General features: G+C 34.2%; 2 protein-coding genes across 4 annotated transcripts; both read left to right on the top strand.

Moving 5' to 3' along the window:
* Positions 1–10557: 10557 nt before the first annotated feature.
* On the top strand, positions 10558–15503 carry LOC103490041 (uncharacterized). The gene is made up of 10 exons (XM_008449407.3): positions 10558–11133; positions 11360–11454; positions 12254–12321; positions 12408–12451; positions 12590–12667; positions 12758–12911; positions 13828–13977; positions 14163–14273; positions 14560–14625; positions 15003–15503. The coding sequence occupies exons 1-10, from the start codon at positions 10832–10834 to the stop codon at positions 15099–15101; spliced, it is 1167 nt and encodes a 388-aa protein (XP_008447629.2). The 5' UTR covers positions 10558–10831; the 3' UTR covers positions 15102–15503.
* Positions 15504–17275: 1772 nt separating this feature from the next.
* Positions 17276–23586, top strand: LOC103490040 (aminopeptidase M1-like). Of its 3 annotated transcripts, XM_008449406.3 has the most exons (19): positions 17280–17623; positions 17697–17842; positions 18185–18287; positions 18429–18615; positions 18712–18805; positions 19159–19312; positions 19497–19601; positions 19691–19807; positions 19998–20111; positions 20456–20638; positions 20766–21081; positions 21237–21358; positions 21467–21564; positions 21775–21952; positions 22031–22145; positions 22243–22310; positions 22398–22475; positions 22969–23046; positions 23284–23586. In XM_008449406.3, the coding sequence occupies exons 1-19, from the start codon at positions 17387–17389 to the stop codon at positions 23470–23472; spliced, it is 2682 nt and encodes an 893-aa protein (XP_008447628.2). In that variant the 5' UTR covers positions 17280–17386; the 3' UTR covers positions 23473–23586. The 3 variants fall into 3 exon arrangements, 1 of the variants encoding a protein (XP_008447628.2); XR_007819863.1 differs by lacking the exon at positions 23284–23586 and having other exon boundaries at positions 17276–17623; positions 22031–22074; positions 22969–23040; XR_007819864.1 differs by lacking the exons at positions 22969–23046; positions 23284–23586 and having other exon boundaries at positions 17276–17623; positions 22075–22145.

The raw sequence follows: 23586 nt of genomic DNA, 5'->3' as shown, positions 1-23586 counted from the left end.
CTTTTACCCTTTCAATTATTTTATGAAATAAAAGTTATTTTCACCACGAAAATAAATCATGCTTCCAATTTCTATTTGTTTCTAATCCAATCTCATTATTGAATAAGAAATTTTGGAACCAATCGCAAATTGTCATGTCATTTACTAAAATAATTGCATTTGGGATTAACTAAAAATTAGCCTACGTCCCAAATTAAAATTAAAGACATAAATTGGCCAATTTTGATGATGCCACATGTCTTTATTATACATTGGATCAAATTAATTATTTTGGTTTAATTTAATATAATTTACTTGCATTAAAATTTAATTGAGCCCTAAACTTAAATTTAGCCGAAAGGTTAAATATGACCCAAACTCATATGGTTGAGTCCATGGGTCTGGTCCATTGATCAACTAGACCTTATAGAGAATTCTCTCTAGAAGATCTAGAAAGAATTCTCCAAAGAGGCAGAAGACTCCCTAACTCCTAAAGTCAACCATCCTTGAAGGTTGAAGCTCATTTGAAGATACAAGTTTTTTTCCAAGACTCCAAATTCAAGAATATCACGTGCTTCGCTTCCTCAAATCAAGCGTAAGCATCCAACCGAGAGAGAATCAGATGATTAAATTCTAGGAGATCGAACCACATCGCATGAAATCAACATAAATATAAGATCAACACAAGTTCAACTCCTCAAATCAAATTTCTCCAGAAATCTCGTGTGAGCAAATTGGCACGCCCAATGGGACATCCTTACCTCTCATCTCTCTTTTGTCATCCAAATTTACAAGAAAATCAATGGCACCAAAGAAGGTTGCATCCAAATCTTCTGTTGCAAGCAACACTTACACAGGACCCATCACCCGCAGTCGTTCTAAGGAATCACCTAGGAGCAGGATCAAGGTTCTGCCATCGAGTAGAGCATTCTTAAGCAATTGATGGAGTCTTCTAAAGTTGGGATTGTCATTAAGGAAAATCCTTTGTATGATAATTCTAATTATGCCTCTAACAAGTCAAAGAAGGAAGCACAACCTGATGTGAAGTCTGTCATGATGGCTGATATAACAACTGAGGCTGCCATGGTGGAGATGGAAAGAAAAATTAACCTCCTGATAAAGGTTATGGAGGAACGAGACCACGAAATCACAGCTTTGAGAGAGCAGATGCGGACTCGTGAAACTGTTGAGTCGAGTCAAACTCCTGTTGTTAAAGCTAGTGATAAAGGGAAGAATGTGGTGCAAGAAAACCAACCACAACAACAATCAGCTTCTATTGCTCCTCTCTTAGTTCAGCAGCTACAGGATATGATCGCAAATTCCATTAGAGCTCAGTATGGAGGACCGCCGCAAACTTATTTCATGTACTCTAAGTTGTACACGAAGAGAATCGACAACTTGAGAATGCTGCTTGGGTACCAACCTTCGAAATTCCAGTAGTTCAACGGAAAGAGCAACCCAAAGCAGCATATCGCCCACTTTGTCGAAACATGCAAGAATGCATAATCAAGAGAAGACCAGCTTGTCATGTAGTTCATTCGAAGCCTAAAAGAAAATACTATCGAATGGTACACCGATATGGAGCCGAAAGTCATTGACAGTTAGGAACAGCTAGAAAAGGAGTTCCTCAACCGTTTCTACAGCACCAGACGTACCGTAAACATGATGGAGCTTACAAACATGAAACAAAGAAAGGGAGAGCCAATCATCAACTACATCAATCGATGGAGGGCTCTGAGTCTTGACTGCAAAGATCGACTCACGAAACTATCGCTGTAGAAATGTGCACCCAAGGCATGCATTGGGGACTCCTTTACATTCTGTAAGGAATAAAGCCACGTACATTTGAAGAGTTAGCAACTCTTACTCATGATATGGAGTTCAGCATTGCCAGCAGATGAGCTAAAGATTTTCCTGTTCCTGATCAAGTAAGAAAAGATAAGAAAAAGACAAAGGGTATCGAAAAGATAGTGAAGAGCACCGTGAAGGAATCTATGGTCGTAAACACGACCCCACTAAAGGCTATCCGAGAATGGCCAACTCCTACTAATGCACCCGAGGTAAGATCCTTTCATGATTTGACTAGTTTCTATAGGAGATTTATTAAAATTTTAGTAGCATAGCCTCACCATTAACTGAACTTGTGAAAAAGCATGTGAAATTTGAATGGAAAGAAAAGCAAGAAATTGCATTCAATAAGTTTAAAGAAAAATTGATCAAAGCACCTTGTCTTGCTTTGCCTAACTTTGATAAATCTTTTGAGATAGAATGTGTTGCAAGTGGGATATGTATAGGGGCTGTTTTGATGCAAGAAAAGCAACCAATCATGTTCTTTAGTGAAAAGCTAAATTAACTCAACTACCCGACTTATGACAAGGAGCTACATGACTTTGTGAGGGCTTTGAAAGTTTGGCAACATTACTTATGGCCAAAAGAGTTTGTTATCCACACGGATCATGAAAGCTTGAAGCGTCTCAAAGGCCAAACTAAACTTAACAAGAGGCATGCGAAATGGATGGAATTCATTGAGACATTTCCTTATGTCATCCATTACAAAAAGGGTAAGGACAATGTGGTGGTCGATGCATTATCAAGAAGGTATGCTTTATTCTCATCCCTTAGTGCAAAAGTTCTTGGTTTTAAACAAATGATTAAGCTGTACAACGTTGAGAAATCTGAATTTTATGATGTGTATGCACAATGTTTAGAAGGGAAAAATGTTCAAAATTATATTGTGTTTGATGGAATGCTTTTTAGGAAAGGAAAGCTTTGTATTCCTAAGTGTTCCATTAGAGAGTTACTTGTGAAGGAAGCTCATGGGGGAGGACTTATGGGACTTTTTTTAGAATTTAAAACATACAGCATGTTGTGTGAACACTTTTGCTGGCTTAAAATGAGGAAAGATGTGAACAAAGTGTGCAAGCAATGTTTCAAGTGTAAGGAGGCTAAGTCTAAGACACAACCACATGGCCTTTACACACCATTAGATGTTCCTAATGAACCGTGGGTAGACATTAGCATGGATTTCGTTCTAGGATTACCAAAGACTAGAAGACATCATGATAGTATTTTTGTGGTGGTTGATAGGTTTAGTAAGATGACTCATTTCATTCCATGTAACAAAATCGATGATGCTACCAACATAGCTAATCTCTTCTTTAGAGAAGTGGTTAGATTGCATGACATTCCCAAAACTTTGTTAGTGATAAGGATGTTAAATTTTTAAGTCATTTTTGGAAAGTTTTGTGGGGAAAATTGGGCACTAAGCTTCTATTTTCTACAACTTGTCACCCACAAACGGATGGGCAAACTGAGGTGGTTAATAGAACTTTGGGGGCCTTGCTTAGATCACTAATTTCTAGAAAGCTTAAGACTTGGGAAGAGACTCTACCTTTTTTGGAGTTTGCATACAATAGGGCAATTCATCAACTCATTGTTCACCTTTTGAGGTTGTGTACGGTTTTAACCCTTTGACTCCTCTAGATTTATCACCTTTGCCGCCTAATATGTTTACTAGTGATGTAGCTTCTTCTAGGGCTGAATACATCAAAACTTTGCACAAAGAAATCAAAGAAATGATTGAAAAGAAGAATCAAAAGCTAGTCACTTGCAAGAACCAAGGAAGAAAGGAATTGATTTTTAAACCGGGTGATTGGGTTTGGGTTCATCTAAGAAAGGAAAGGTTTCCGGATCAAAGGAAGTCAAAACTTCAACAACGGGGAGATGACCCTTTTCAAGTGCTTGAACGGATCAATAACAATGCATACAAGTTAGATCTACGAGGTAAGTACAATGTAAGTTCTACTTTTAATGTGGCTGACTTGACTCTTTTTGATGTAGGCAATGAAGACATTGATTTGAGGACAAATCCTTCTCAAGAAATGGAGGAATGATGTGGATTCAATCAATAATCTATTGCATGTACCTGAAGGACCAATCACAAAGCGCAAGGCAAAGAAGATACTGTTATGAAAATTATCAATACAACAAAAGAGGAAAACATATATGTATATAGATCTGAGCCCAACGAATTCACGTTGTCTCCTTAAGACAAATTTACTCACCCTAGTGCTTGAGTTTTTAGAGTAACTGTCTCCCAGGATAGAACAGATTAGCTTTCTTCTAAGAGTAGCACCCCGTCTAGAAGATCAGCGAACAAAACTTTGTGGATCTACCGAACGTGAAGATTGTGGATAATGGAGAAAATAGTTTTTGGAAGAAGACAAATGATAATGAAAATTTTCTTCTTCTTCAACCATATAGAAAAGGACTTATTTATAGACTTCTTCGTGGTCATTCGAAAAGTCGTGTCCTTTTTTTGATAACACTTTTCATGAAGCGATGCATCCACTCATGATGCATCCATTCATGAAAAATCACAAATAGTTATCGGTTTTCATGAAGTGATGCATCCATTCATGATACATCCGTTCATGAAGAAACATGTACAATTACCATTTATTCCAACAGATACAAGAGGCTTTCACACTACATGTTCAAAAGCTGGCAAATGCAGAACGAGAAACCGAGAATTTTGAACTCAAATTTTTGTATAATGTTAGTTCAGCAAGTCAAGAAGAGCATGGAGTCAAGATGGCACGGGAAAAGTTGTGTAGTTTGGAAGATGGCACGGGGAACGAAAAAAGTGTGCAGAATTTGTGAAGAGGTGGCTATCCAACTTGCATCTCTTGGGATTTCGTGATGTCAAGGTTGTGAAACGTTGCCATTATGAGGGGCGGATTACATAGCACATATTTAAGACAATTTAAAAACAATTCTATCTTTTAGTTTTGAGAAATGGTTGCTCGTTTGATGTGCAATCAAGTTTTAAGTTCCTAGATCTTATTTTCTACAATTTGCAATTAAGTGTATTTGAATGACTTTTGAGTTCCTTGGTCTATCCATGACCATTTGGCCTATAAAAAGGCTTGTAATGCTCATGAAAGGGAACATGATGAATACTAAAAAACTTTTGCTTATTCAACCCCTTTGGTGTTGTCTTTTCTATCAAATCTTGTCTTAGGTTTGATGTTCAATCGATTCATTGCATTAGTTTTGATCAATCTAATTCTGGAGTGAGTCGTCTTAGGATCTAGGAGAGACCATCATAGATTCTAAGTTTGATCTAAGAGTGATTCATCCTCTAACTAAGCTCTTAGTTGAAATCATTCGATAAGTTAGTCTCATTTGTGTCCGTTTACAAGGATCCTAGAAGGACCTCTAGCTTTATAAACTTAAAGCATATTGGGAACTTATCAGAACATGTCGAAGATCTTGAAGCGTGGAAGCAGAAGACCGAAGAGCTCCAGCTTCGCCAGTTGACAGGTACGTCAACTGTTTGAGTGGGGGAGAATGTCGCAGGCATACTTATCCAAGGTGTTGTTTACCTATGACTGTAGGCTCGAATACCCCAAAATTTCTTTGTCTTTATGTCTTATAAGTAGTTTAGTCTATTTCTTTCGTTTTCATGTCGCGGAGCCACAATGTGACATTTCGGTTTTTCCATATGCAAGCCTACCAAGGCCAAAAATCTCAATATGTACTATACAGGGTGGCACACTACTTGAACTCCCGCCCAAGCCTCGTCGCATTCTTTCTAAGCTATTTTCTTGACAATTGACAGTGTTCAATGCTTTCTTTATGATGTTTTCAACAATTTGTTTTCTCTCTCCCGTTTTATAAAAACGTTGTCTCAAGAACGTGGAGGGATGCTACATCATACCGCGAGTTTGTCCGCGGATTTCGAATACTGAACGGCTGACTTATTGACCGAGCAGAACAAGTGCCGCACAATCGTGTTTGAAAAGTTACGATTGTGACACCCAACACGTTTGAGCTTTCAAATGATTATCAAACGTATTCTTGATCTTAAAAATCCACTGTCATGTAAAGATAAAGTGCATTTTTACTATTCAACACTTCAAAACGTGCAACGGCTGCCTTCAAATAATTTGCCATAAAGTCTAAAATTAATGAGAGTAAGCATACTTTGGGCAGCCTCATAAATAAACGTTGTAAAGGGATGCAAAATATTAAATTTTTGCGGAGAGAATCGGATTTGAAACGTACGGATTCGATCTTAGTCCCAAAAACCCTCCTTGCACGTTTGTTTGGATCCGGAGATACGCGGCAACGGAACCGGACAAGTGTATTCCTGTTCCCGTTCGGCACCCCAAGGGCAGACGCCTACGTGTAAGCCATAAAGTTTCATTCACTTTGACATTTTGAAAGGGGTCCACCGCGTCAGCTTAAACAACTACACATAAGGAATCCACTAAACCCAACTCATTCACACATTTTTATTTTACTTTTCAAAACAAGTTAGGTTCAAAAACGCCCAAAAGTTCTGAATTTTAGCCGATGATTAGTCTCTTAATTGCTCTTAATCTTATCTCATTCATATTAAAGTCATAATTTTAATTTTAATTTTAATTTTAAAAGTACGTAATAAATGTTTTTAAAAGAATTTGGTGGCTGTTTCTCTAACCTCACTCATATTGAATAAATTATCAATTTTTTTTAAGAAATTAATTTCAATAATTGTTTTTCATACTATTCTTTAATTGAGTTTTTGGTAAAAAACGAGAAAAAGTGAATACAAATATTTTACTTTAGTCATGCAGTTATGGATGAATTTGAATCTTATGAAATAGAAAAAAAAAAAATTAGAAAGCTAAATACAAGATTAAAAATTTGAAACAAATAAACCCTATTTCATTTTCCTTACGATAACATTGGTATAACTCTATATGACTTGTCTGAAGTTTAGATGTAGCATTTCATCTTAAACTTAAACCTTTTTTTTTTTTTACTTTGCTTTCAAGAGATCTTTTTCTCAAAACTGTAAATTTATTGTTGATCATGGCATGTGAGGTTTAGGGTTTATAGTTAATTTTGCATAACAATCTTTTTTCCAAATACAAATTTATCGTTGATATCATGTGAAAGCTGATCAAGCGTGTTTTCTTTTGACTGAATTCTGTCATTAATATATACTATGCTTTTCATGTTGTTCAAGATATTAATACCATTGTAGAATAATGGGCAAAAAAAAGCCATTGTAGAATGAATTACGTACACATTGCAATAAGAAAAAATACCACTGTATAACGTCCTACACTTTCAATTTTGGTGTTAATTTGTAGTATAAGAATCACAAAAACTACTTTTACATTATTAAATATGTGTTCATAAGTACGTGGTGTACAATGCTATCAAATCACATTGAAGATTATTTGAGTGTGATTAATAAGGGCCGATGTAAATATAGTTTAAGACCCCGGAGAAAATATGATTAAGTTATGGTGATACTCATACCAAACATTTCACATGCAATTGGTCCCTAATAATAGTAAGGCTGCACACAAATTAGTCGAAAGGTTCGTAAAGGTTGGAAAAGAAAAATGGTAACAAAAAACAAACTTTTTTTTTTTGTTTAACCTAATTTATTAATGAATTGATTGAACATATGGACCAAGATGAAGAGGGAAGAAGTACTATCATATAGAGGTGGACCAAACAATTAAATATGGATATTGTTTTTTTTTTATTATAAATCTTATCATAGGTTAGTTAAAAATTTGAAATACCTTTCAAATATAACAAAATGCGTTTGATCAAAATATTTACAAAATATTACCATCTATTTATAAATAACTGCAATAGTTCATGATAGACTACTATTTATGTCTATCTATAACTATTGTTTTTATATATTTTTAGCGACATTGATAAAAAGGACTTCCACTTGTATGAATATTTAATTTTGTGTATATATTATTTTGCAGACAGAAACACCAAACATTATTGGAAGGCCAATAATGTATACAAAATGTCTTCAACATAAATAGTATTATATATTTGTCTCAATAAATAAGTAAACAAATAATATATATATATATATATATATACACACACACACACAGTTTGTAAAGTCCGGCAAGCAATCAGTAATATTAATAATACAAAAATTGTCACCAAAGACATAAATAAATATCTTCTAGCGGTCTCTCCCCCAACTTATTTTATAATAAAAATAAATAACAAACTATGTGATTGTGAACATTTAAAAAGATGGAAATAGATAAATAATGAACTCACATCATGAAGTAACTTAATATTATTATGAATGAATAGTTTAGTGCATTTTTCTTGGACTCCTCTAAAATATATAACAAACGAAGTAGTAATATATTTCGTACACGATCGTTTAAATTTGGATAGTTAAATCTAAATTATTTATTTTTTCAACTATATGGTTTAATTTGGTTACACGATCGTTTTGATTTGGCTAAACAAAAATTTTCAATATTCTTTTGGTACACGATCGTAGACGATTATTTACTTTTTCAAGATCATTTAGTACACGATCGTAGACGATTATTTACTTTTTCAAGATTATTTCGTACACGATCGTTTAGATTTGGCTAAACGATTTTTTTAAATTCTTTTGGTATATGATCGTTTAAATTTAACTACTTCAATCTAAACATTTTTCTCGAAATTCTTTATAAACGATCTTTTATATTTGGTTATCATAACCTAAACGACGTAAAAAAATGAGGAAGAAAAGAAGAAAGACAATGGAAAAAAAAAAATCGTAGCAAAAAAAAGGGAAAAAGAATAAAGACGATAGAAAGAAATCAGATTTGGTTATCCAAATCTAAACGACGTGAAAAAAGAAAGGAAAAGAAGAAACACAGTGGAAAGAAATCGTAGCGGAAAAAAAGAAAAGAAAAGAAAGAAAGATGATAGAAAAAAAATCACAAAGAGAAGAAAGACGAGAGGGCAAACTTGAAATATTTAAAAAATAGTTAACATTTATATGTTTTGTTATACAAGCCGTATATATTTTAGTAGTTTGTTATATTTATGAAAATTTTCCATAAATAAATGTACAAAATAGATATGATTTGAATATATACTTATACCTTGAATTTTGTCGACTTAAACCCTAAAGTAATAATTGCCTCAATTTAAATTCTAAATTCTAAACTTTAGGATTGTACTATTCTAAACTTCAAACTAATAATTGTATTAATTTAAACTTTGAGCTTTTATAAATGTATCAATTTAAACTCTCGATCTTTGTAAGTACATCTAAAAACAAATTTCACATTTGAGCAAGTTTAAGGTTTGAATTAATGCACTAGTAAAAATTCTTTGCATGTTTAAATTTACACCAGATCTAAAGTTAGATGTAAATTAATATTTCACCTTTTATATTTTATTATGATAACGAAAGTTTAATCAATTATTTGAATAAAAAATAGCATAATTACAAAATAAAAACATGTAAGACCTTTGCAAAATTTCAATTTCTTATTCTTTTAAGAAGAAACAAAAGAATGAATTATTAAGAGTGATATATTCATTCTTCGGTTAATTTATATCACTAAAATAAAATATAGTTCAATCGACACGAAATATGTATTTAGAAGTTAGAGGTTGATTAAAGTTGGAAATATAAGAATAAAAAATTGTTGACATAATCTCGAGTTGATGAATGTATTTGATTAGTATTTAAGTTCATCTTATTTTGTATTCAACCATTTTTGTGTATTACAACAAAATAACCACGAAGATTTGAATTTCAAGTCTTGAGGAAAAAGTAACGTCAATAACCTGCAAACTATATTGCTATTAAAAAATGATAAAAAAATTGTTATAGCGTAACTACATATTCTAGTGCATAATAATTTAAAACCTGTTATAGCGTAACCATTTTAATTTATACCAGTAAAATCGAAGGCAAGTTTATATGACAAAATATTTTGTACATCAACTTATGACTAATTTAACTAGTTAAAAATAAATTATCTAAAAGGTTAGAAATTTAAATATTTTTATCCCAACAAGTAAAGCTCACTTCGATTTTTATATTTATTGAACATCATTATAACATAGTTCAAATTTAATATCTAGTAGTAGTGATATATACATTGCCAATAAGAGTTTAACCCAATTGATATAAGTGTATATTGAAGACCAAAAAGTTCATAGTTCAAATCATCCACCCACATTTCATTCGAAATTAAAAAAGAAAGAAAAGAAAATGACATAAGAGTTCTCATTTAAGATTTGGTCATGTATAATGGAATTAGATTGTTTCAGTAAATTTGGACATAGTTTAACATATAATGCACCAAATTATCATTACATCCATCGTTAAATTATATTGATTTGAGGTTTTTTCCATTTTTAGTTGTTAAGGATGTGATTCGATTGATATTTTATGCAATCAAAAGTTGGTCATCTAATTTTTCAAAAACTAAGAATGTGTTTGATGCTAGAGTGAAACTTACCGGTTGTAAGAGTGTCGTCATTTCGTTTGTTAAGAGTAGTTATTTGTGTGATTTTCTTGCTCATCAATTTCTCGAGTGGATTAATTTTTTTATAAATGTTCTGTAATTTTATGAACACTTCGTTGAATTGAGTTGAAAACCATATGTTTTGTTACAACAAAAACTAAAAAGTTGGGTTTTTTTTTTGTTCTTGTTAAAGAAAAGGTGAAGTTTTACTGTGAAAACATAAAAGTGAAATTGTACCTAAAAACCTTCCTCCATTTTTAAATTACTATTGTTTCTTCTTCACCATTTTAGATGACGCCATAAACAAACTCTTTCTCCCTCCCTCTCTCCTTTTTCTACGAAACGAAAGTAACGCCGTTTGAACCGGACCACCAATCTATCTTCCTTCACCAATTTCACCGTTTTCATTTTCAGCGCTTTATTCTTCTTTCTTCTTCTTCTGCTTCTTCTTCTTCCTCCTCCTCCTCCCTCCTCCTCATTTCCCTCTGATTTTAGGGTTCTGATTTCCTCCATTTTCTTTCTTTTTGAATTGAAGAAGTCCCATGACTTCCTCTACTTCCGTCAAGAAAAACTTCTTGCCTCCTGGCCTTGTTTCCAATCTTGAAGACGTTCTTCGCAGCAGGAAAGGCCCTGGTGAACGAGGCGAAGAATCCAAGGATGTTAATAATGCATCGCCTCACCCTTCCTCTTCTACTTCCGATGCCAATCTTGAAGTTTCTGCAACTCAAAAACCTGTTATTCTTGTTACTAACAGTGAAGGAATCGACTCTCCCGGCCTCACCTACCTCGTTGAAGGCCTTGTTCGTGAAGGTTCTTATAACGTCCATGTCTGCGCTCCCCAATCGTGAGTTGCTGTTCCCCCCCCCCCCCCCCCCCCCCTTTATCCATCTTTTAGTGGATTGGATTTGTCTGTTTTCAATGTTTATTGCTTGTTATAGTGATTACTATTTTTTTTTGGTATCTTGTGTTTTCTGTTGCTTTCATCTGTTTATGTGATTTCTTTACTTGGTATGTTTGTTATTGAATATTGAATACTTGTGAGTTTAATAGTTCGGGAATCTGCGGTGCAGGGACAAATCAGTTTCGAGTCATTCTGTGACTCTTCGAGAAACTGTTGCTGTGAGTTCTGCTGAAATTAACGGTGTCACAGCCTATGAAGTTTCGGGTATGACTACTGTTGTGGGTGTCCTTCAATTTTATATTTGAACTTTCTTAATCCGTCATGAATGCGATCTCTTTTGGTTGAATTTTTGGTTTTATATTCTCTGATTTCTCTTGTTTGTGGACCAATTTTTATCTGATCTCTTAGTTTTTGATTTAAAATGTTTTCTGCTCGTGGTTTAGTTCATCAGCCAGAATCGTGGTGTTCATTGCGTAACTTGTCTGTTTTATACTTGTTCGGTTTGACTACTGTAGCGGTCGTCTTTCTTTATTAGTTTTTCAACTGTCTTAACCCATCATGAATACGATCTATTTTGATTAAATTTGGGGTTGTATATTTCTCTGGTCTCTCTTGTTTGTGCATCAAATTTCGTCTGATCATTTTGTTTTTGGTTTAAATTATTCTGTACTCATAGTTTAGTTCATCAGCCAGACTCACGGTGTTCGTTGTGTAACTTGTCTATTTGAAACTTGTTCGGGTTTGACTACTATTACGGTTGTCTTTCATTATTATTTTTTCAACTGTCTTAACCCATCATGAATGTGTTTGATTAAATTTGGGGTTGTATATTTTTCTGGTCTCTCTTGTTTGTGCAGCAAATTTCGTCTGATCATTTCGTTTTTTGGTTTAAATTATTCTTTGCTCATAGTTCAGTTCATCAGCCAGAATCATGTTGTTGATTGTGTAACTTATCTATTTTAAACTTCTTTTCTATCTAGCTATTGGTTGTACAAAAACATGCATCCTTGCCTGCTGGCTTTAAAATTTCAATGTCTAATTACACTTGGCAACTCTTCCTCAGGAACACCTGTAGATTGTGTCTCTTTAGCATTGTCTGGAGCTCTTTTTTCCTGGTCGAAGCCTCTCCTGGTTAGCTTTTATAAATTATAGCAGTGGGTTTTTTTTTATCTAATTTAATTTCATGTCATGAGGATATCTTTTGGTATAAATTTCAGGTAATTAGTGGAATTAACCGGGGATCAAGCTGTGGTCATCAAATGTAAGTTCTATTTGTTACATGAAGATGTCAGTGTAGACCATAATGTTTGTTCTCACAATAATTAGCAATTGACCCCTCTTTAAGAATACAAATTGATCCTTTTATTTTGTGCCGAATTTGATTGTTTAAATCTGCCAGGTTTTATTCAGGTGTCGTTGCTGGGGCAAGGGAGGCATTGATATGTGGTGTACCATCTATATCAATATCTCTGAATTGGTTGGTTGATGTTCTACTTTTCATGTTGAGCTTTACTTCTGCATAGTTATTATCCTTAAGGTATTTTTTCCTTTATTTATTTGACTTCAGGAAGAAGGATCAAAGCCAAGAAAGTGACTTCAAGGATGCTGTGTCGATCTGTTTGCCCTTGATAAATGCAGCTATCAGTGATATAGAAAAGGGAAATTTCCCTAAAAGTTGCTCCCTCAACGTTGAAATACCTACTTCTCCTATGACAAACAAGGTTTTGCACTTCCTTTTTGCTTTTTAAATTGAAAATTGTTTTAATTAACTTGATGGATTTGCATTCCAAACGTGGGAGTAGCTTTGATTAGGAACTTAGGGTGTTATTTCATCTGTATTTTGCTTCTGCCTGAACTTGAATGATTCTCCTTTATTACCTCTAAAAGAAATTATCAATGATTTTTGGAATTTCTTGTTGAGTGTTTTAAACTAAGGCAACTATAACATGAAGGAAATTTATTTCTTTCTGTCATATAGGGAGAATTAACTGAGATTCGGATAGAACTAGAATTGATGTGTGATATATGTTGCTAATTATGACTCTGTAATGGATAAGACATTTTTTCTTTCCATGCCTATCAGGTTCTTTCTTGTTTTCTATGTTAGCAGATGTAAAGTACTTTACAAGTTCAAGTTAGTGACTATGGTTGATTTAAGATTAGTTATGTGCAATTTGTTCCACTTCGAATTAACACCTGCATCGTTGTGTTCTTTTACTAGTTGTTATATTTTTCTCAGTGAGGTTCACATCTATTTTAACAGCTCTAATAGGTAATGTCTAATTGGTCATTGCTTCAGTTGAATCAAAATTATGGCTTTAGTCTGTCAATCCTCAGTTTATTGTCCCAAAGTAGTCAACCTCTAAGATGACCTTATGCATTATCCCAATGATGTCGGTCCTAGCAATTTTTTGTCTGATCTTTTCCTTTTCCACATTTATAATTTGTTTTTACTTCTGAAGTACTCATGCAGCTTTTGGTTAATCAAGGTACTTACCGTTTGTCTTCTGTTTTTTGTTTGTTTGTTTTCCATTTTTCCAAAAAACACTGTTTATCTTACTATCATTTTATTCTGTCTCAGGATGTAATTTTTCGCTATCTGAGTCAGTAATCAATATAGTTTGACATTTTTTGCAGGGATTTAAATCAACAAAGCAAAGTCTGTGGAGGTCTACCCTAAATTGGCAGGCTGTTTCGGCCAACAGGTATCCTGCAGGACATTTTATGTCCAATCAGCAAAGTCTTGGTCTGCAGCTTGCGCAACTTGGTCGAGATGCCTCTGCTGCTGTAAGTAGCTTGAAACAATTATGATGCTTCTTCACGTCTATGTATTCTTTTTAACAGAGTTTATTGGTCGAGCTATTTTTAACATTCTGTCATCTTGTATTAATAATTTATATTCTTGTGAAGGAAGGATTTTTGTGCACCGTCTGTTTTTGTTGTTTAGAGTAATAAAATTTATTTTTCATTAGGGAGCAGCTCGCCGCTTGACCACTCAACGGCAGAATATGGTGGAAATTGAAACAACTGGAGCAGTGGGAAAATCTGATTCTGAGCGGGTGAAGAAGTTCTTCCGAATGGAGGTATTCACTATAAAACAAAACTTGGATTCAGCTTGAAGAATGATTGGTCTTAATTTTAAGAATTGTGCCCTCCTTTGAAATCGGTTGGATAGGGACGTAGGGTTAGATAAATTCAGGTTGTGCTTGTCTCTCTTGGTGGCACGCTCAAATGCTGTATCTGCATTTGTAATCTTCTAGATTTTTAGATTAAAGCACAGTTCTTACCACTAAATTATTCGTAGCTGGTAATCGTACATCCATTCATAAATTCATAATATCATGTGGAATGACATTATTTGTTATGCAGTTTCTGGATAAGGAGCAGGATCACAAGGACGACGACCTGGATTTTACAGCCCTCGAAAATGGATTTGTAAGTTGATCACTTTTGACCTTAATTCTTGTAATATATGTAGCTAGCTCAATTTACCTGCCGTATTTTTATAGTGCTTAGCTCCTCCAAGTAGTATGTGGGTCCTGAACTGCAAAGGAACTCTGTTTGCTTTAAGTGGTGAAGCGGTTATATAACAAACAACGTGACAAATAAACATTTTGAAATTATCTATCTTGTTTTTCTTTTCTTTATAGTACAAAGCACAACGTTTTTTTCTTGTTCTAACGATAAAGACATGGATAGAAAACTAAATAAGTTTCTAATTTGATCTTTTTTCCACCTCACAATGCTTATTTCTTTCACTTTTGTTTATTTTTTTCCTTCCATATTTCTAATACAAATAATTTGCTTAACAGGTTGCAATAACCCCCTTTTCCCTCACCCCCAACATTGATTTGGACATCCAAACGGCTGCCTCTGATTGGATCTCCACCGCTCTTCATCAGGCGCAATAGAACCGGTCTCTTTTCGGCGGCAATGATCTTGTGTACATCTAGAGTTCGGCTCACTACCCTACATTTTTTTTTCTTCTTTTGTGGGTTTCGCATTCTGTCAATTGTTTTGCGAATTTAACAAGCTCATTCTGATTACGGCTTTTTCTTTCATTCTCCATTGATATTCCCCTGCCCCAGTCTCCCCCAGTCTCAATATATAAATATATATATTTTTTAGTTTTGTTAGTTTTCCTATTGATTCATGTAGTGTAGTAAAAGTGTAGTTGCTTACTGCAAATCTGTTTGGCATGTTTTATTAAAATGCCAGTTTGTAAACTGCAAGTGGAAATTGTGGTCAAAGTTTGCAATGGATTGGTGGTGGTTCTGTTTCCATTTTAATCTCATACATCTTGTTTGAGAATCTTCCCTTTTGTTGGCTTTATTACTGTGGTTAATGGTTATATTTTTTAGCTTTATTACTATGGTTATGGTTAATGGTTTTTGTTGGCTTATTTTCTTCCCCCCCTCGATGTTGATGAAAATTTGTATGTGATTTCAATTAATAACGAAGGGTTTGTTCTGTTCTCATTTAAAAGTGGGTTTAAAAAATGTTTATTAGTGTTGTGTTTTGTAATTGTAATGAAATTTGTCTGTAATTTCTAATTGCTTGAAAACTAGATACAGGTATTGTTTAAAAAAATATTCTGAAGAATTTCTTTTCAGATTTTCTCAGCCCCGGCTATGGTTGAAATGATTTTGGGTTATTGGTAATGAGAGGTTGTTACAATGGTTATTGATGTTTTTAACTCAATAATGGAATTGATAAAGAAATTACATCAAAAGCAAACTAGTTTTTCTTTGGTGGAACCTCATCCTTTATCTACAATTTTATGGATAACAGTATTATTGATTAAGCAATCCATTTTTCTTTGGAGAAACCTAGTCTTGTTATACGCGATAATTCTGTATTGATAAAGAAATCCATTAAAAGCAATACAATTTTCTCTGGTGGAACCTCAACCTCAATTCATGATTTTGTGCCGTAACTGGTGCTGAAATTGGATGAGATTTTATTTTGATTGCTTGACGTCACTCCTTGAAGAGCGAAAGACAGGTGGAACCACATGTCGTCCATGGAATTGGAAATTCTCGATTAGGTGAAGTCGTCGTAGCCGTACAATCTGGTGGCATAGATGACATAGGCAATGAAGGCGAAGAGAGTGGTTTGGTCAGTGGCCATGGACGCGAACATAAGAACCATCACGTCCGATGAAGAGGATGGTTTTCGTATGGGGTCTGTGGGTGGGGATTGTGGAGGTGAAAATTCTCATTCATTGGTTGCCGTTGGGAGCGATTGTCAATTTCAAAGTTAGCCATGAAAGTAGGACAACACAAACATGAGGAAATAAATTTGGGAATGTGGGGGCATTGTTGAAACTCAAATAAGATAACAAGTGCAATCTTATTATTATTATTTTTCAATAAAAACATAAGGTAGTGTATTTGTAATATAAATAAACCTCAATTGTAATGAAATTGCATTTGTAAAATGATTAAGGAAACATCATCAAAGTTAATCTAGTTACCTTTATCATTGATTCATAAATGTAAATATATTATGATTACATTAAGGTCACATTTAGCTCATTAAAACATAACCAATCAATGGTAATATAAAAAGTGAATCCTATTTGACTATTTCTTGTATTGTTTACTTGTATTCTACATTTGTATCAAACACAATAATTGATTGACAAGTAAAGGGTAATCAATCCAATTGCGTCTGAAAATTACATTGGATTGTTATGATTATTGTTATTGTTAATATTCAAGAAGAAAAATTATGAAAATTATAATGGATTGTTACGATTATTGTTATTGTTAATGTTCAATAAGAAAAATTATGAATTTTGACCTATATTATTACTTTGTAATTTTTACCCTAAAAAGTATTGATAAAAGTAAATATAACATTAAATATAAGAAAAATTTATAATTTCGAGTAAACAAGATAAAAAAACAATCCAATTAGGTTTATAATCCAAATTTACTATCCGTCCATCCATCAATAAAATTGTATTAGGGTGACACCAATTTTGACTAGAGGTAAGATGCATGCACGTATGGACGTATGTTCTATAGAGTGTGAGTTCGGCTTTCCTTCTTGTGTGGAAAAGAAACGACGAGAGGCAACTGTCAGCAACGGAAAATGGAGGCAAATATCATTGACTTCCTTCTTCACTACTTCAAAACTCTTCTTCTCTCACTAACACACACATATTTTGAATTCTTATTCCACCATTGTTATGGAGCAGAAGCAGAAGCAGAAGGCGATATTACATCAATTCAAATCCCAACCCCGGCTCCCTAATTTCCCTATTCCAAATCGTTATGATCTTCATCTCAAAACCGATCTCTCAGCCTGCACTTTCTCAGGAATTGTTCGGATTACTCTCACCATTGTCGATAATACCAAGATCATCGTCTTGAATGCTTTAGAGCTTGATATTCATGGAGCTTCCTACTCTAACTCCAACACCCAGGTTCGATTTCCCACGATTCTGTTCTAACTAACCTACTTCTGCAGTCTAATTTTCAGCTTAGATCAATTTGCAGATATATAAACCTTCCGATGTTCTTCTGGATGAGGAAGACGAGATACTCGTTTTGGTGTTTGACGATATGCTTGGCGTTGGGGAAGGGGTTTTGGAGATTGAGTTTTCTGCTCCTCTCAACAGTCATTTAAAGGGTTTTTACAAATGGTTTCCCCTCCCTCTGTCTTGGTTCTAATTCACTTCTTAATAGTATTGTTATGATCTTAGGGTTGAAAGAATCGTCTTCTGATGCTTGATTTGAATAGATATTCATTCTTCAATTATAAATTTTGTTGTCCCTTCATGCTGATTCAATTCTTGGATCAATACTAGAATACACCCTACTAACCATGGAAGTTGTTAGATTTATTTATACAAGTATTAACTCAATATAAGGTTGGGTCAAAAATAGTTCAAACGTGGAAAAGAAAGTTAGAGACTAGACCAACAGCATCTGTTCAATAGATGTTTGAAAATAAACAGTTTCATTGTACTTTTGATCTTTCCCAGCACTTATGTTGATGGAGGTGTGAAAAAGAATATGGCTGTTACTCAGTTTGAAGCTGTGGACGCACGAAAGTGTTTTCCATGTTGGGATGAACCTGCCTTGAAGGTTTCTCTATAAATTGGATATACTAAACTCTTATCTTTCTATTTGATGGCTTTCTCATGAATTTCATTTCTTTTTCTTGTTTGAATTCTTATGTAAGGCGACCCCCTGTCTTTCAATTATGCTTTGTCTTACCATGAGCAGGCGAGCTTCAAAATTACGTTAGATGTATCAAAAGAGTTGATGGCACTATCGAACATGCCTGTTTTTGATGAAAAGCTCATTGGGGATGTTAAGACCGTTTATTTTGAGGAATCTCCACATATGTCAACCTATTTGGTGGCCTTTGTTATTGGTTTATTTGATTATATTGAAGAAACCACAGTAGACGGTCTGTGTTTTGGTTGAGGCTCCATTTTCTTTCTTCCTTGTAAGAATTTGAGGTCATTTTGAATTATATTGCATAAATGTTAAATCATGCATCCAGGGATAAAGGTTCGTGTATATTGTCCTTTGGGAAAGAGCGAAGAAGGGAGATATTCCCTAAGCCTTGCTATCAAGGTCCTCGATTATTTTACCAAGTAAGGCTTCTATCAACAGATATTTTTTAATTCCTTCCCCAGTCTATTATATGTTACCATTTAATTAGTGATACGATACTCTTAGCAATTGATTGACAAAACACTAACCATTCTCAATTTTATTTCCACCGCCGAGAGGTGATAAATTCTACAATAAAATTGTCTGCCTAAATCCGTTGCATTTAATGAACTGTTTCAAACCAACTAGTGCTAAAATATAAATTCTGCATATTTGGATATCAATATAACTCTTTGTTTTCTGTCCCCAATAGCACCTTGGTCTGGAACCAACCCCCGATTTACATTACATCTTAGTTTTTAGTGACCTCTGGTTGTAATTATAAAATTATTAGGTACTTCTCAATGAGTTATCCGCTTCCTAAACTCGATATGGTTGCTGTTCCTGAATTTTGTGGTGGGGCTATGGAGAATAATGGTTTGATCGTATATCGTGAAAACTTAATGCTCTATGATGACTTGCATTCTAGTGCCAAAAACAAGCAAGTTGTAAGTTTGAATCTTTATCTATGTACGTTTTATACTTTTGGCTTACTGTCATTCTTCATTGTTTCATATGAAACTTTCTGAAGTAAAAAATATTACATTCATCTCACCTATATAAATTGCAAAAGGGGCTTAAACTTTAAAATACAGCGAGTAACACTAAAGCAAATAATTGTGTTCTTATCAGCTCGCTATATGTGTGGCACATGAAGTGGCACACCATTGGTTCGGGAATCTGGTCACTATGGCCTGGTGGAGTGATTTATGGCTAAACGAGGGGTTTGCTACATGGGTAATTTGAGCTTTCTACCTATTTAAAACTTGTGTTGTATATAAATATTTTCTATATCATCATCTTCATATATGATATTCAACTTCTAGGTAAGCTATATGGCAATTGAGACATTGTTTCCTGAATGGAAAATGTGGACACAATTTCTCCAACAGACTGCTAGCGGCCTGGTTATTGATGCACTGGAAGAATCTCATCCAATTGAAGTGAGTAAAAGACCTATCTTGTCCTAATTCATCACATTCACATTTAAAAGATTGATTCTCAGCGGTCTGATAGAATGAAATTTGAAATACTTTTAACTAGTGTGGTCACTAGCTGGTACTTTTATTTGATCAGCTTTTTGTTAAGAGGAAATTCGAATTGAAAACAATGTCTAATGAAATTACAATACAGATGGAGATACACCCTGCTCGTTCAATTGATGACAAATTTGATGCTATAAGTTATAAGAAAGGATCTACAATAATTCGAATGTTACAGATATACCTTGGAGACGACAAATTTCAAGTGAGTAATGAGTTCACATTCAATTTTTCTTTTTAATATTGATGTGATTCTTACCTTGAGAAACAAGTCACAAGTCACAAGTCATGACATATTATTTTCATCTGGACTCTACCCTGAAATGACCAGCTATACAAATTGTTATCATTAAAGAATGAATAGCTAGATTTTTCATTCTATTTATATTCGTGGATGTCTGCAATCCAAGATCATCTTATGCAATCTTAAAGATTTTTCCCCACTATAATTCATTTTGGTATTTCTTATGTGAAAGATTTGAGGACTAACTTTCCTTAATCCGTGACTAAGACAAGTTTATTCCTTTTGTGTGTGATTTTATGAATCAGAAAGCTCTGAGTGAGTACATAAAGAGATACGCTTGGAAAAATGCAAAAACAGATGATTTATGGGCTGTCATTTCCGAGGAATCTGGTACACAAATAAACTTAATGATGGACAGCTGGACAAAACAAATGGGATATCCTGCTATCTCTGTGAAGTCCAGTGATAATACACTTGAATTTGAGCAGGTATCAAAACTGTTGAAATTGATTAAAAAGAAAAGTAGCATAGATACTTTAGAGGAGTTTGATTTTAGTTTTTGATTTTTTTTATTTTTTGGAAGTTAGAAGCTTGACACCGTTCTGCATTTTGCAGTCACATTTTTTGTTGTCTGGTCAGCATTCTGATAGCCAATGGATCATTCCAATCACTTTGTCGCTTGGTTCATATAACAAACAGAAGAACTTCATTATGGAAACGAAGTTTCATAAGGTTGATATATCAAAAGATTTTGCTGATGCTAAAACCACCACTACCCCTGAAACAATACCAAACACAGGGGTTGGAAATTTTTGGATCAAAGTTAACACAAGCCAGAGTGGTTTTTATAGGGTAAAATATGATGATAAGCTTGTATCTCAATTGAGGAACGCAGTAGAAAACAACGTACTATCAGAAACAGATAAGTTTGGTCAGTGACAGAGGGCCATGCTTCATTTACGAGTTCCACAGATTTTTATTTATTAAAAGAAATATAAGATATTGAAATTCCGCCTTTGTCATTTCTCTGAGAACTTTATTCTTAAAGACTCTCAAAGCAAGTTAAACAATTGAATTACGTTGCAGGCGTCTTAGATGATGCATATGCACTTTGTCAGGCTGGTCAACAATCATTGTCATCCTTGCTTTCGTTAATTGATGTGTACAGGAAAGAGCTCGTCTACATTGTGACTTCAAGGCTCATTCATGTGAGGAATAAGGATATGAATCATATGATCACGTCTTTAAAATTGTATCTGGCAGTTGCAGGCCACTATTTGTGTTCGTATTGACTTCTCAAATTTTTCTTGTTTCAGGTCTGTAATGGCATTGTGAACATTGCAACTGAAGCCATTCCTGATTTAGTTTTTGAACTGAAACAACTTTTCATTAATGTCCTTCAGTTCTCCGCCACGTAAGAACTCTCTTTGAGTGTGCTGCGTATCCTTGCTTTATGATTTTATTAGATGATTGAAACACCCTCTTTTTCATTTTTTTTCTTATGGTCGGTTCAATGTCTCATTCTCTAGCCAAACCAGTATATTAGGCTCTGTTAAATTGCACCCATCATAAAAATTATACAACCAAATTATCGCATTGCAAATAATGGTAGTATTGTCTGCAGAAAATTAGGTTGGGAACCAATACCTGATGAGGATCATTCCAGTGCTATACTGAGAGGAAGACTTTACACGGCGCTAGCCTCATTTGATGACGATAAAACTCATGAGGAAGCAATGCAACGTTTTCAAGCTTATATGAGAGATAGAAAGACCACTCTTCTTTCAGCTGACACGAAGATGGTAACAACCTTTGTGTCAAGATTTTTTTCTCTCCATTTGGAGATCTTTAGCAATCACAAATTTGAAATGCTGTTTTAGGCTGTTTATTTGGCTGTGATAAGGAAAGCTACCGTTTCAAGTAGGTATGGATTTGAATCCATGTTGCAACTCTACAGAGAAGCTGATACAGCTGAAAAAAGAGAAGAAATTTTGCGTTAAGTTTCGTGCAATCCTTCAAAAGCTTATAATAATAAAATTTTTGATAGGCACTGTCCTCTCTCCATATTACTAAAACCTTTTATCCTATTCAGGAATTTTAGCTGCTTGTCCAGACCAAGATTTACTTGTGGAAGCACTGGATTTTCTAGTGTCCGATGAGGTACTCCTAACCTTAATTTGTAAGATTCTTCAATCCAAAATTCATATTCATAAATTTTAGAAGTGACATTTTTCTTGTCATCATTAGGTTCGAGAGCAAGATATTGTCTATGGGCTTGCAGGAATAAGTTTTGAGGGTCATCACCGAGCATGGAAATGGTTTAAGGTATGCTATTTCCTGTTTGTAAAAATTTAAGCTAGTTTACAGTAAATAGCACTTTTAGGGCTAATAATTATATAGCAACAATTTTAAAAATTATAAATATAGCCAAAATCAATGATAAGTCTATCATTGATGGATTCTAAGAGCTGAATCTAAATTTTGCTACAGATGCAAATTCTTTTGTATTATGTTATATTTGTTAATATTTTGGATATGATTACTATATTTGTAATTGTCCCAATTGCAATTGTTGTAAAGTTGTGGCTTTGAATCCTTAGCCTGCCCCAAAAAGATGCAACTCATATGGTAAGAAAAACTGGAATCTGCATAGGTCTAAGACTGGAAGGTTTTTTCCCACAAAAGTTTTCGCGCACACATATATACGTATACAATTTTTTTCTTCTTCTTTCCCCTTCCGTATTTCTCATTCTCAAAAACATAGAACAGTGTCTGTTTCTTGAGCTTCATAGTAATGTATATTTGCTCAAAAATGCAGGACAACTGGGATCCCATATTTAACAGATACGGTGCTAATTTTTTGTTAACTAACTTCGTCTGTGACATTATCACTCCGGTAAGCTATTTAACTATTCAGAATTACTCCAAAACCATAGAGCATATTGATAAAAACAGATTTAATGTGTTGTCGAAGTTCCAACTTTTTTTCTCGAGTTCAACGATTAGGGAGTGATGAATCCAACCATCAATATTTAGAATTATAGTGGATGTCTTATCCACTAGATAAACTATGAACATTAATAGTTTTTGGTGTGAATTCTTGAGGTCACTCTTGTATTTCCCAACTTGTCAGTTTTGTAGCAATGAGGAAGCAGACGAAATAGAAGAGTTTTTTGCGACCCGTCCACACGAAGCGGTTGCTATGGATTTAAAGCAAAGTCTGGAGCAAGTACGCATCAAGGCGAGGTGGGTTGAGTTCATTAGGCAAGATCATTCTCTACCTGACCTCATTAAAAAACTTGCTGCCAAAGGTTCTTCTTGAACTATATACTCACTGTTCAGTTCATACTCTATCTAAAAATTAAACCAAGGGAGTAAAAATATTGATACGAACTTATCAAATATATATAATCAGACTGAAATTTAAGTTGTGGAA

This window comes from Cucumis melo, chromosome 4 (genome assembly GCF_025177605.1).
Source record: "Cucumis melo cultivar AY chromosome 4, USDA_Cmelo_AY_1.0, whole genome shotgun sequence".
Taxonomy (NCBI): domain Eukaryota; kingdom Viridiplantae; phylum Streptophyta; class Magnoliopsida; order Cucurbitales; family Cucurbitaceae; genus Cucumis; species Cucumis melo.
The sequence above is the reverse complement of the archived record's forward strand: the minus strand, read 5'-3'. Positions and strand labels throughout refer to the sequence as shown.